Genomic DNA, 15602 nt, shown 5'->3' with positions numbered 1-15602 from the left:
TAGAAAGTGACCACCCCCAATTAGTTATTTATTACTACTGTGGTGACTACTGACATTCATTTTTACAATCTCTGAGATAACTCTGAGAAGTCTGACGTCATAGAATATAATACCATTATTTAATAGGTCTGCATGTTATGCCTCAACATATAAATCCTATTACAATTTTAATCATTTCACTTTTAAGATCTTTCAAATGATTAGAAATGTAGAGAATATTCAGCTTTTTCTATACGTTTCTACTTTAAAATTAAAAAATTACTATTAACAGTTGCAGTGCAAATACAGTGAAACATTTCCCCTCCCAAGCTGCTTGAATTAGCTTGTAGAATGTAGAACCTTTCTTTGAAAAGAAAATGTTGTCTGAAATTTGAAGTGTATCTACTGGAGAATAATGATATATTTAATTTAATTTATATAGATATATATTTTTTTACAATACATATAGTGGTAAAGTAATTATTTCATTAAAAAATAGAAAAAGTGCTCCTCGGAGGTCTCTGCCAGGTCAGGTAGGTTATTGTGGCCTCCTGGTGGCACTATAATAGGCCAATGTGAAAAGGGTGCCATTTCCTTCTAGGCCTTTTATGTTGAGGCATTTTGTTTGTTTTTTTGTTCCAAAAAATTGTTTAAAAAAAATCTACCTGCTGGTGTTGCTATAACAGGGCAATGTGTAAAGGGTGGCATTTCGTCCTCGGCCTAGTGGGAATGTGCGTGCAAAATTCTAGGAAATTCCATGCTGCGTTCATGATTTGAGGCATTTTGTTCAAAACGGACCAATCCTGCAAACTTTGGAAGCCAATCTTAGCCAATCAGGATGGAATATGAAAAATCAGACAGATCCGTGTTGATCACATGACTATAGAGCTACTTTGTACCAAAGTTTTACAAAAGTCGGCCTCCTGGTGGCGCTATAACAGGCCGATCTGTGCCAATAGTGCCGGAGATTAGCTGCTCGCAGACGGACGAACGGACGAACGGACGGACGGACGGACGGACGGACGGACGGACGGACGGACGGACGGACGGACGGACGGACGGACAGACAGGGTGCAAAACATAGTCTCTGCCACGCCTGGTGGAGACAATTAAATGGTTGGAGCCTCAAAAGTCAACACACTCTTTAAAGGATTGTCACACAGTAGCCTACTAATTATCATCATTGATTCGCCCTCCATCCATTATACAAGCATACTGTGTGATGGAACATCTAGCTTTTTTTTTACAGCCCCATAATGACCAGAGAATGGAGAAAGTAATACCCACAGTGAACAAAGGCAGACCCATCCAAAAACATACATGTAGATAATGTCATGTGCCTTATTGTCTTTATCCAAAGCTGCTTTAAGTTCCGTTGTCACCTAATGCTTGGTCATTAATTACAGTGTCGCAAGCAACAAATTCCTCTCAATCCATACAACACTTTCGAAGCGGCTTAGTTGCGAAAGCCTATTGTGGTGCTAAGCCTTCGCTTTTCGGTGCATTCTCACGACAGGTTAACTGTGCGGACCTGAGGTATCCCATCCTTTTATAGTGTATTAAATGGAAATCACAGAGTGTTTGAATAAAAAGAGCCACCAGATTAAGGGGATTAGGGGAAGTGACGCTTTTAAACCAGCACAAGGCCATGGTACTCTTTCCCCCTGTAACACCATGATCCCTGTAGCCATTCCAGCAGCACACTACAAGCTAGAGCCTGATAGACTGATATATCGGACTGGCCGATATATCGGCCATTATTTGACTTTTTTGACAACGTTGGTATCGGCAGTTATGTGTGTAAAATAGATCCTGGTCTTTTTGTCACACTCTTAAAATTCTTGATATAATTCTTTATATAAGTTAAATGTTCTTAAACAGAAACTTCAATAAAATAAAATATTTTTAAATTGATTTCCAGATTAGATTTTTTTGCGAAATATCGTTCAAAACATCGGTAATCGTTGGTCTAGGACTCGCCAACATCGGGATTGGCATCGGACCCAAAAGTCTGGCATCGGCCAGGCTCTACAAGCTACACAGTCACAGAGAGAAGCCCATGACTCAGGGACATACAGTAGGGTAGATATGGCTAGATATGGCATTAGACATTAGACGTAGCTGGAAGCTACGTCTAATGATTGAATTGGCATTAATGACTCACTTGGGGGTTCTGTGGGTTACAAACATCTGGATGACTTCAGACATGTTTTTACTCTTTGTACTCAAAAACGTGTCCTCGTGCATTTTCACAGAGTGTGTGTATGTGTGTGTGTGTGTGTGTGTGTGTGTGTGTGTGTGTGCGCTCGCACGCATGTGCACGCATGCTTGCACGCACCGCTTGCAACCAGCATGGGGCTCACACAGCAAGACAACGCGTAGACAGGAGTATGATCTTTTCCTGCTGGTCTTCAAAGTAAGAGGTTTGTCTTCAATTTGTGGGCAAGAATGTCATGTTCTCTTTTGAAAAAAGGGTTTTGATGAAATCATTCCTGGAATCTTTTGTCATTCACGTCTGTGGAAATGGGAATGGCTGTAATCTGGTCTTAAACTTCCCCTTTTTTGGCGCCCACACACACACACATATATATACATACTGCATAGGCAGGGCAGTTTTCAGACTTCATTCTGAAGCGTTTATTTTGACTTGCATGTCTGTTTTGTGTCTGTCGAAAATGTGTTCTGCCTCGCCAGTTTTCCCCCTTCAAATAGGAAGTCAAATTAAAGTCGGTAGTACTGGAAGTGGTGCGTATAAACACAGTCCGACAGGCTGAATGATTTGTAATGACTTTTCAGACCTTTACCACAGCTCTTACCATTCCATACTGCGGGCCCTCATGGTCAAAGCAATTCATATATCATTGTCTTGGGAGATTTTGTAAATTTCTTTCCTCATCAAGATCACGCTAGTTTTCGTACGTGTGTAGTTTTCCTCTGATATCTGGGTAAGAAAAGAAAAAGCTCCAGTTAAGCAGAAACTAGTTAAATAAGTAGTTAAGTTGTTCCCTAAAAAGAAAAGTGTACATTCCATACCAGGCTTGATGTGAGCTGCACTGTCCCCCTCCCTTCCTGGTTACTAACATTCTCCCAACCAGGAAGCCATTACGGTGCATACGAGTGAAAAATGGACCGGAGGGATGCACACAGTCGTCCTGCCGTGTATTCCTCTTTCCCCCCGGGTCCCTGAGAGAATACACAGGTGCAGGTCGCTGCTTAGATCTGGTCTGGTTCCTTTTGGTGCAGGCTAGAGGGGGCCATATAACTCAAGGTCACCCCGGATAGGAAGACCTCCCTTGCTCTTTTAAGTCTGTCTTTTGAAGAGTCGCAAAGCAGTTTTCCATCCATACTTTTTGAAGATGACAGTCAGGTATGACAGGAGAGATATGTTTGACTGTGTTTTGAATTATCTACATGCACCATAGGGACAGTTTGAGTTGTCAAATGATATGGATAATTTGAAATGATTATAAGTAATAGGAAACATTTATATAATGATTAAGTGTAATGCATATACATCCATAATAAAAGTGTTTTACAATTATAATTTTTATGTGTATTTCTAACCCATAGGCTCAGGTATGTAGTTTATTATGTTGATTTCTGTGTCTTAACAATAGAACAGGATCAAGCGCACAGTGCCTGACAGTAGCGTGCATAGCCCTGATATTTGAAGCCATCTGATAGATGTGTCTGTGTCACTGTATCACTGTATCCTGCCTCAGGGTGAAGTTGACAACAAAGTGTTATTGAACTTTGGAGCATCACTTCACTTAAGAAATCCCTTTTCCTTGCCTCCAAGCCCTACATTCAATGCTTGGCTTTTTTTTCTTTCTTTCTTTTTTGTTAACAAAGATCCTTTATCTAAACATTGGCTCCCCCTTGTTTCTGGACTGGGGTACGATATTGTCATTGTGAAATATCACACTATTGTGCTTTGGAGATGTCAAAGCTGAGGAGAGAACGCTTGCTTGACCAGATGTTTCTTGTGTCAAGTGCTTCCACTTAACTCAGACAGAACATTGGCACAGGAGGCTGTGCTGGCTAAAATTGGATTTAATGCGAGCTATGGTTTAGGTAATGAATATTAATATGCACTTCGCTGCTGTCGGAGGAAAAGGGAGAATGTTGAATGCACTGGTTATGCATAAATCATAGCTGGAAGATGTCCAATGTTGCACCCTTATTTTTTGCCCATTTCCTGTGACATGTTGTTTTCTATTGTGCCCCACTGTTGTATATCATCTTCATGCAGCGTTTAAGTAAACATATCAGAATGACACTGTGTGTGTGTGTGTTTGCGTGTGTCTTTGCTACTGTGCACTGGCCATTTTTAGGTACTGTAGGATGAGGTTTTGATGCCATAAACACTTAAGAATGAGTAAAGAATCCACACACACACACACACACACACACACACACACACACACACACACACACACACACACACACACACACACGTGCGCGCGCACACAGGGGGGCAATGTGTTTCCAATATGCTGGCTATGGAAGGTATGGTACTGAATGGAAGAGGAAATGTATTTCTGGCAGTGCTGCAGACACGGAGCTGCGGTTGAACTTTTTACCCTAATTACTTTCCCGCTAATGCCCGCGGCGTGCCAGAATCACTGTGGCCCCCTTCAGGCCCCCAGCACCCTCTGATGTGGTCAGCGTTTGTTGTGTGTGTGTGTGTGTGTGGAGAGGTTGGGCTGGAGAAGAGGAGGCGAGAAAGAGGGATGGAAGATTAAAAAGAAGGTAGGGAGGGAGGGAGGAAGGAAGGAAGGAGAGTTTTTGGAGAGCAAAGAAGTTCTTTAAAAATTAGCAAATCAATGTTTTGGTTGTTAACACTCACCTTAGTAGTTGCATATATACACACAGTATGTGGTTATATATAAATGATATACAGTATGTATACACCATATATATATATATATATATATATATATATATATATATATATATATATATATATATATATATATATATATATATATATATATATATATATATATATATATATATATATATATATATATATATATATATATATATATATATATATATATATATATATATATATATATATATATACACACACACACACACACACACACACACACACACAGTGTGTGTATATACTGTATGTATGTGTGTGTGTGTGTGTGTGTGTATATATATATATGTGTATGTATATATATATATATACACACACACACACACACACACACACACACACACACACACACACACACGTGTACTTATGTACTTCGTTATGATATAGATAAAAATGCCTCAAAGGTTTTGTTGGTCTATAATGTAATCATGTGTGTACATCATTAGCAGTAGCAGTTCTATACATAAAGCAAGCTAAACTGATGCTTGTAGATTAATAGATTATCCTTAATCTCAAAACAGTAACCCACTCTACACTGACACTCTTTCATGAGTGGAAACGTCATTTATCAGAGGCCAGCGGTACCCAATAAACACACTGCAATGAATGCCACTCATTGATCGCTGGCTGCAGTTGGCGGTCCGAGGCGGTATCCCCAGTTTGGGCACCGGCGTCCCGTCTTTGGTCGAAGCCAGCTGGGAGTTCCAAGGCCCAGCCTGTATTTGTTTTACTTCTCCATAGCATGTAATTGTAATTCGTATTCGGGGATCTTGTAAAACTTTGCACCAGTCGGAAACGTGATGACGTCTCCCCTTCTTGTAAATGAATTTATTTGCCTGCTTTTTTAATTCCCTCCCTGGCGCTCCGTCTCTGCCTCCATCTCCCTCTCCATCTCCAACCACATGAAGCTGTGTGGTTTCCATCCAACGGTTCGGTTCTTGTTCGTAAAAAAGGGATGTGTGCAGGATTAAAAGCGTTCAGACTTTGTTAAGGGGAGGGAGGCAAACTGTCCGTGAAAGAAGTGCAAGGCCAGCATAGTGAAAGCTAAAATAACAGATGTCAGGATGGGTTCGTCAGAGAGGAAGTGCACAGACAGACTAGACTGATGATAATGGCATGATAATATGGCATGCGCTTTCCATAATGGGCCTTAATGACCATTGTAAACGGCTGTGTTGCTAAAATTAAGACTCTCACCCGGTTGTAAAAGTCACATAAAACATTAAGTTGTTGGTTGGTTTTTAAAATCTGGTACGGTCCAGCACAGTGGCAGAGCCGAATGGTAAAATGACCCATATACTCAAGTCTGTGTTTTACAGCAGCACTCGTCCAAACTAAAGGCTGATGAATTTAACAGGTGCGCACTCTGGTTACTTTACAGCAAAGAACCTTGTAATTAGCTCAGTAATTTAGCATGAGGAAAGTCTGTGTTTGAACTGTTGTAAAGTTGAACAGAGTCAGATCTTAACTGATTTTAATTTGTCGCGATTAGTCTTTCCATTTGAGGTCATAGTCGCCATGCCCTCACCAACATGAATTTGGTCACTTCTGCTTTGATCAAGGATTCCCTCTTTCGCCTCATGAAACATCATCTTGTATGTGTTATTCATATCATAATAGAGGCAAGCCTGTAATTATTTTCCCCCAGAGCTGTGTTTTTGTCCCCCATCCGATTAATTACTATGGAATCGGTTTGCCATTGGTTGGTTGGTTCGCCACACTGTTGTATTCCCATGAGTTTTATAGAGGAATATAGTTACTGAATGAGACGTCACTTAGTTGACATTCCAGTGCATGTGGGTTACTACCTTTTTTTTTTCATTTAGTTTTTTCATTACATGTTTCAAGATATACAAACATGTAAAAGGGTGAACATTACAAGGTTGCAAAAGTAATAACTGGAGAGTCGCTATTCACAAAAAGTTTAATATACTTAAAGGTAGGGTAAGTGATTTGCGTTGGTTAAAATAATAGTTAAATAGCTCTATATTCTGATAGTACTCATTGCTATAGAGTGTTTGTTCAGTATTAGGAGTCTCCTTGTCTCTCCACCTCTTTATTAAACAGAAAATGCATTTTCGTTTCAGTTTCAGTTTCATTTCCAATTTTATCCAACCAGGACAGAGAACTCAATCAGGATATAGATTAAACAAGTGAAATTGGAAGTGATGACACTAAGAAATGAGCATGCAAAATTGGAACTGGAACACTATACAAATTAAGCTTAAAAATTGGTACTTTCTCCTGATTGGCTGAGATTTTGACACCTACCGAAAAATGTATTTTCTGTTTATTAAAGAGCTGGAAAGACAGGGAGACATCTGTTACTGAAAAAACACTCTATAGCAATGATTACTATCAGAATATAATATTTTAACCTTTTAACAAAATACTTTTTGTTTTAACCAAAAAATATCACTTACCCTACCTTTAAACATTTCTGTAATATTCCTGGGCATTTTGCAGGGGAATATATATTAGTTAATGAATTAAATATCAGTTAGGTGATGATATTGCAATACTTAGGAGGGTCGCTGCATCAATGGTGGAGAACACTGTGTACACAGTCACATCTAGGGATGCACCATGTGGTTCATTATATCATTATTGGCTGATTTGCTTAACACATTCCCTGCCATGGACGAAGATCTCTGTCATTTCAAATCCAACCGTTGACCGGCATTGACGGAGATCTCTGTCAATTACATTTTTTATTAATACCTAGCAGAGAATGTGTTAAATGCAATATCAGTTTTGAACTGATATTGATTGATTGATTGATTGAATACTTAACATGCTTATTAACAGGACAGGTAGTATAGTCAAAGGTTAATAAAAGGCTAATACAAACATATAATACAGATAAACTACAACTCAGTAGAATCATATGGTATATTTACAGAGAAAGTAGAGGCGGGGGTCAAGGGATTCTACTATCAAGGCGTTAAAATAAGTTCACTTGTATTTTGACGAAAGGCATTCTTTTTGGTTAGTTTAGAGTTTAGGTAGGCAGTCGAGATTTGTCCTGGTATAGGTCACTCCACATTTTGGTGGCAGCATTGTAGAATGCATTTTTTTTGCCGAATTTTGGGGGAACGAGTTCATATCATTATTATTCGGTTGTTTTTATCGATTTTTCTTGGTACGCCCAATATTGTATTTTGTAATATAAATTCATTCATATTTGAATGTGAAGCTAAAAAGCCTTTTGTAAAGATTGAAGGCAGCATATTAAATCAGTGTTTTTCCGGGGTAAGCTTTCAAAACGGTCCACCTGTAGAGCAAATAAAAGCAATTTGATTTTCTTTTTATTAAAGATAATTGTTACATCTCTACGACATTTAAGTTGTTTGAACTAATGTGTGCTCATCCCCTTCAGTAGTGAAAGCACAAGTACAATTAGTTAACTAATAAGTGCATAATATAGGATTTATTAACACAGGGTAGTGTTCCAAGGTAGTGTTCCCACTTTAGAACAGGTAGATGCCAAAACATAACTGTTAATAAGTTCATAATGAAGTATTTATTAACCTTCATAAGGCATTGTTCCCAATTTTGACCGGGTAGAACAAGTGCATAGTTAAAGGCTAATGAATGCATAATCAACAATGTGTTACAATAAAGCAAGAAAACAGCTTAGTAAAAGTTGAACGTGACATAAAGGACTGATTAAATGTGTTTGTAATGCTATTATTAACAATTATAAGACACTCATGAGGCTTTTATTATGTTTATTATGTTCTTAAGCAGTCAGTACCTCACGCTGCATAAGTGCATAAATACCTTATGTATACCAATAATTGGGTTTACATTGCTAGTATAAAATAAAATATAATATGGTTAATACACCTCCTTTTAAGTGCCTTATTAACTGACTGTTAATTAATGCTTATTACGATCACCTTAGTATAAATTGTTACGCAATATCAGTATCGTTATCAATCGATTTTGATCATGTAATTGTTTATCGGCCAAAATTTCACTATCATGCATCCCTAGTAAATCCTATCCATTTGTAACTTGGAGTCTACAACAATAAACAAAAGGGCCTTTACGGATCCATTTTGGTTACATTTGTACAATCTCAGAGTTAAAGTATAGTTTCATGTGATCAGTAAGTGGCAGGACGTACTCCATTTTCTCTTTAATTTCCTCTGTAGTATCTTGTCCTACCAACGGAAGTGACCGAGCCGAGCCCCGCTCTCCTCTTCTCCTACTCTCTCTCCTTCCTTTTGCATCCATTCAGACCCAAGGGTCAGTTTGAGTAATAGTAATTGACACATTGATGTAATAGGGCCATCGTAACGGTCCTATTACTGAGCTGGGGAATGGCGCGCGGCGTCACCTTAACATGTGCAAGGACTGACATCCCTCCATGATCCATAATGATAATTGTGATTTAGCCTTGCTTTCAACCTACGCCCTGCCTCGCCGGCTTCAGGAAATCTTATTACGGCTGACCTCGCACTGCCTCCATTAGAAGCGGGTCATTTGTTAAAATACTGCGAAAGCAAAACAATTGAACCCCAGTGCCATTTTGATTCTATAATAGCGGGTTATCATTGTCCCTTGAATCAATTGGAGAGGCCTTCTCCTTCTGATGGAGCTTAGAATTGGATTGATCGGACTCTGATAATGCTGAAATCAATGATGCAGCCGCCTGAAAGCAAGTTATCGTCAAGTGAAATTTTTGTATTAATCTTAATTCCCGTACTCAGGCTGGTAATGGGTGCCGTGCCCTGCTGTGCACGGGAAGCACAGCCAGTCGTAGTGTGAGGTCCTCTGGAGACGCCTCCCGTCAAGACCAGCCCGCTATGATGGAAAACTGAATCGGGCTTGTTCAAAACTTTTTAATGTGGCACCTCTTTTATCTTCTCCAGCTAGCGCTCACAGGGACTGAAGGGAGGAATGCACTCACGCTGACACGCAAGCAGTGTCACGCATATGCACACATACAGACACGCACACTTACAGTCACACACACACACACACAGACATGGCTGGGACAATGTTTTATTTCTCTGGCTGGTCTGAGATCTGAGGGCTCCCATGGCGCCGCTACTACAGCAGACTGTCCGGCCGCTGGCTTGGGAAACTTTCTCCAACAGCCAGAGCCTTCGTACAGTATGAGTGTCTGCACACACACACACACGCACACGCACACACACACACACACACACACACAGAGACAGACAGTGTTGCAAACGTGTGTGATGCTGCATCATTTATTTCATGTGGCTTTGTGAGGGTGTTTCTAGTTCTGTCTGTTTATCTCTGTGTTACAGACAATGAATCATGTGTCGGCTGTCAAAGTCCAGTCTATGATTTTAACTAATGTGTGTGTGTGTGCATGTGCAGAGTGGTGGTGGCTGATAGTCTTGGCTGTGTCAGTGGGTGTGCGGAGCCGTGCTCATGTCTGTGGTGTCTGCTGTGAATGCTGAAGCTCCTTACACGCACACACTAATCCCCACCCAGCGTCTGATTACACACACACACACACACACACACACACACACACACACACACACACAGGCCTTAGCAGGATCAAAGTATAGCTAACACTTGGACAGTGTGCCTAGAGAGTTTATAGGCAGTTGTTCATGGAATTCTGTTGAAGTCAGATTATTTTAGGTAGGGGCCAGAAGTTCCATGGTATGGTCTTTTACTATTCATGCAACTATAAGGAGTCTTAAGGACTTCTGTCTGGCCTCAGTAGTCAAACACTACACTCCTACTCGGCCAGTCTGTATAGAAGGAGATAATGATGTTTCTGTTAGGGTGCACACTTCTCCTGTCTCCAGGTCTGCATCTCACGAGGGCTTTCCCCTGGCGTGTTTGCCCAGTCCGTGTTCTGCGGGCACCTCCTGAGCCAGCACACACAACCTGGCGCCCAACAGGACCGGTCTGCAGATGCTAATATTGTTTGGCGTTTGCTGTCAAGGGAAGAGAAAAGGCTCAGTATATATATATATATGGCACGGCAAACACCAACACAGACACACAAGGACCATGTCGAATGAGAGGAGAGCAGAGGGGAGGAAAAGGAAGGATGAGAATAAAGGGGTGAAAAGGAAGTGCAGACAGACTGGCTTCTCTATCATCGGCTCCACTCAGAGCTTCGCTCATTGGAAGAATTAGGGCAAATTAAAACCCTTCGCTGGCTGTGGAGTAGCACATGGCCAAGTGCCCCCCCACCCCCCCTAAGTGCTTCCATGTTCCTGACAATTTGCGGCCGGTTTAAGATGTCTTGGCTGCTCTCTGATACTCTGATATGTGCATATTTTGAAAAAGGGTAATTTTCTCGACTGTTTGGGCCGGCGGTATTTCACCCAGCGTGAGTGTCTGTCAGAGTGCTCCCTGGATGGGAGAAGCAGATATCTTTCCACCATAAAGAAGAAAAGGAGCGATGGTGCTGATTTGGAAGACAGACGGACGCTGGGTGCAGCGCCGGTCAGCAGGAATATTCAACATGACTGAGGTCATCCGACTCGTGTAATGGCTGGACGTCTGCCCCGTTATGAGCTGGTCATTTGAATAATGTCCACATTTCGGCCGGTGACTTGGCAATAACTGACTACTGCTTAACCTTGTTAGTCCATAATGGTTGTCTGGCACTGGTTGTAGTCTGCGAGAAAGGGGATTTCCCCATTGATCTTGGCGTCAATAACCCCCCCACCGCCCACCGCCCCAACTCCTGACTGGACTCATAACCCTTCAGCGATCAATAGAATCGACACTAGGGCGTCACTGGCTGGCTGACATTTTGTTACAATACAACATCATTGTATCATTAATCATGTAACTGGGCTTGTCATTAAAGGCAAAAAAGAATTGAAAACTTTGAACATTTTTGACATTTTTAAAAGAACGCTATTGCAACGAGCTTGCACATTGGCTATTTCACTACTCACCGTATGGTTTAACCACTTAAACCCTATATTTCATTGGCTGGTGTCCCTCAGGGCTCTATACTTGGTCCCCTCCATTTCCCCCCCCTCTACACAAAATCTCTTCGCCGAAACAGCAAATGCACAACGTGTCGCAACATGACACATTGTAAGCTTACAGATCTGCTATTTTTGCAATTGTTCACTTATTATGGCATGCCCAGAATAGGGATGCTACGTTTCATGTGGTTGAGTGGTAAATACTCCCAATTCAGATTGTCTTTTTTCTATTGTCTTAACCTGCGTGCCGCAGACACGCCGTGACCTCATCTCAGCGGCCTGAGATCCGGCCAGAGTCTCCCGTTACGCCAAAGACTTTTACATGCTGGGACTGATGAGGCGTGTAACTGCCCTGAATATGTACCAGCACAGTAAATAGGCTGCTGAAAAGCACACAGTCCTGTGGCTCAAGAAACAAAACTAACAGCACATTACACCCCTTGTATCCTCGGCCAACGCGACCCCGCAGGCTTTGCCAAGGCCGATAGGGTGAAGGAGGGAGAGAGGGAGAGAGAGAGAGAGAAGATGGAATGATAGAAAGAGTGGCAGCCGTACAGTTTGTAAGGGGTGATGTGTGTGCGTGTGTTTGAGGGCTTGAGCTGGGGTGGGGGGGGGGGGGGTTCTTGATGAGGATTTATGTCTGAATTTCCTCTTGCCAGCAGCCACTGCCTGCTGTTGGATGGAGTGTGTTGATAGAAAGGCCTCCAGTAAATGTGTGTGTTACATGACAAAGCATTTCCCCTTTTACCCCGCACTCCACTGGCTTTCATTGTGGAGCCTCCGCAGAGAGACAGGGTGGAAACAAATACTGTGTTAAACCTCCAGGGGCCGCCGCCATGCCCAGAAACTATGTTTAATGTGTGATACAATGTTCACACACAGCCACCACACTGTGTGTGTGTGTGTGTGTGTGTGTGTGTGTGTGTGTGTGTGTGTGTGTGTGTGTGTGTGTGTGTGTGTGTGTGTGTGTGTGTGTGTGTGTGTGTGTGTGTGTGTGTGTGTGTGTGTGTGTGTGTGTGTGTGTGTGTGTGTGACCCATTATCCATTTTTTTCCATCTTTTATAAGAGAGGTCTTTGCAGGATTGCATTCTACAGACTTTGGGTGATTAACCACTTTCAGCCTGGTGACCATATTTTGTTTGCGCATGTCATAGACAAACACTTTCAAAGAATGTCAAAACATGAAATGTCGTAAAACTAATTACTCTATCTGGCTTAAGTGGTAAATGTGTGTGTGTGTGTGTCTGTTTTTAGGACAAGCCCCCCATACTGTTGTGCTGACCTCTATTCTCTACGGACAGGAGAGATGGTTAAATCCATTCAGTTCAAGACGCCCATCTATGACCTGCACTGCAACAAACAGTACGCTCTACATACAGTACAGCAGAAAAAAAGTCATGACATTTTTTTTTGTCCAAAATGAGTTTACAGGATGTTTATTTTAACGTCTTTTACTGCTTATTCTTTCATTTTGTAGCGTCCTTGTCGTGAGTCTACAGGAGAAGATTGCAGCGTTTGACAGCTGCACTTTCACCAAGAAATTCTTTGTTACAAGTAAGACACCCTGTGAATGTTTTGAACTTCAGCACATGAGGAGACGTGCATGTGTGTGTTTGATGAGACTTAGGGTGATGAGCGGAACACTACAAATAAGAGATTATGTGATATAGACGGTAGGAATCAAAGAGCATTCATCTCTATTGACGTGGGGAGAGGTGCATTTTCCTGCTGATTTATTAAAAAGCAGATCAAAATGGTCAGACGGAGGTCCACATCATTTCAGTGAAATGCTACAGTACACCAAGTATTTTACAGTAAATCAAATTTGTATAGAGACTGTTGCACTTATGTTCCCTGCGGAGATGACCAAATCAGTGGCGTCAGTAACACACACACACACACACACACACACACACACACACACACACGCACCCACACCCACACCCACACACACAGAGGAGAGTTGTCATGTAACTGCTATCCTTTTTTTCCCCCCTAAACCCAATCAGGACTAACTCTGCCAAACATGCCCAGTGTCTCTGTCACGCTTTCATCGCTTAGTCCAAACAAACAACAAACACAAACCAGAGCACTGGTTAATACACCCAGCCATCCAGGCTTTGTCATACAGCCCCTTCTCTTAAGCTGTATTCATCCAAACATCATGGAAGAGCGTCTGTTTGAAACCCTGTTTACCAGGGATCTTCCGGGCTCTACCTGCCATGTGTCGTCAGCGAGGTCGTGAAACAGCCAGACTACATTACAAGGCCATTGCTGTCCACTTAAGCCATTGGCTGAAGTAAACTGCCATTAGGACGGGTTTTAATGTGTCTTCTCGTTGTCTGCCGGGCTTCCCTATCGGTGTCTGGGCCACAGGAAGCCAAACAGGCTCAATAGTTATTAATCGTTTCTCAATGCCGGCGCTTCCTCCTTCTAAAGACGTTTGGTCTTTTTGGGGCGGTTAAGGAGCAGTAAACAAAAGGGGCCCTGTGATGTGTGTAGCCTGTTTTTTTTGAACGAGACATATTGTCATTGTTGGCCGGGGACAGTACAGTGGACGAATGGTGGTGTGTTTTTAGTTGGGGTTTTTTTTACGATCGCTTTGGGCTCGTCCATGTTGTTGCTTCACAGTCAAGGGGGCTCCACTCTGAAGTGGGTCTGCAGCACCCCAACGCCCACTCGCCCCATTTTCTATTTCTATTCATCTTGATTCCACAGCCTGTTTTTTTCAAATCTTTAATGTGTGTGTGTGTGTATATACTAGAGGTTCGGGCATGCTGATATTCCCATACATGGAGATCTTTGTATCTGTCAGTCCATGTCCCTTTTATGCCCATATATGGAGATCTCTGTATCTGTCAGTCCTTGTCCCTTTTATGCCTATATATGGAGGTAATCAGTATATGCCCATATATGGGCATGCCCCCTTTTGTGCCCATATATGGAGCTGACTGATTTGTTTGCCCCTGATGCCCTAACACATTGAGATTAGACAACACACTCCATATTTGGGCGTAGCTACATTGGGAACACCTTATATGAGTCATGGTGACATGAGCGTGATGTGATGGTGACATGGCCCTCCCTTGGGCCAATTTTAATATAGGATATGTATACTGTATATATTGACGCTGTCGGGCAGAAACACTTTTGTGTTTTTTCAGAAATTAATGCCTTACTGCCTACTTGATCAATCAACAGCGTCACACAAAAGCATCAAAAGTAGCAGATATACAAGGCCGGGCGGCTCGAATTGCGTTTTGAGCTTGTAGATCTGCTACTTAAGCTATCTCTTTATTTGAATCCTGAAAAGGAACATGGACATATGAGGTTTCCACCCAACAGAGACTGTGTGTGTGTGTGTGTGTGTGTGTGTGTGTGTGTGTGTGTGTGTGTGTGTGTGTGTGTGTGTGTGTGTGTGTGTGTGTGTGTGTGTGTGTGTGTGTGTGTGTGTGTGTGTGTGTGTGTGTGTGTGTGTGTGTGTGTGTGTATGAATATGAATATACACGCACGCACACACACAGTATTACATCTATGTCAGTTGATTAGGTATATGACTGAATATTCTCGCAAACGATTGACACTTGATTTCATATGGAAATTGGAAAACTGCACACTTCAAAAAAAAAAACAACACAGATAATATTTATTTATGACCATTTAAGACCATGGCTTTAGAATAGCATTTTAAAAAAGTGTAATTCTGCGTAACGGCACATCCTTGTGGATCTGCTAGTGGAAAAGTAAGCTTGTGCCATCGTCTCCAAGGCTATTCTTCACCCAGC

General features: G+C 41.8%; 1 protein-coding gene across 2 annotated transcripts in view; it reads left to right on the top strand.

Annotated features, from left to right (window-relative positions):
- bcas3 (BCAS3 microtubule associated cell migration factor) overlaps positions 1-15602 on the top strand; it is a 318853-nt gene that overhangs the window by 28632 nt on the left and 274619 nt on the right. For both annotated transcript variants that reach the window (XM_080427841.1, XM_080427840.1), the window contains exons 8-9: positions 13072-13179; positions 13295-13371. In XM_080427841.1, the coding sequence (XP_080283967.1) occupies positions 13072-13179; positions 13295-13371 (185 nt within the window). The remainder of the gene's footprint in view (positions 1-13071; positions 13180-13294; positions 13372-15602) is intronic.

The sequence above is a fragment of the Gymnoscopelus braueri genome (genome assembly GCF_963280865.1).
Source record: "Gymnoscopelus braueri genome assembly, chromosome: 5".
In the NCBI taxonomy this organism is placed as follows: domain Eukaryota; kingdom Metazoa; phylum Chordata; class Actinopteri; order Myctophiformes; family Myctophidae; genus Gymnoscopelus; species Gymnoscopelus braueri.
This window is presented reverse-complemented; position numbering and strand designations above follow the sequence as displayed.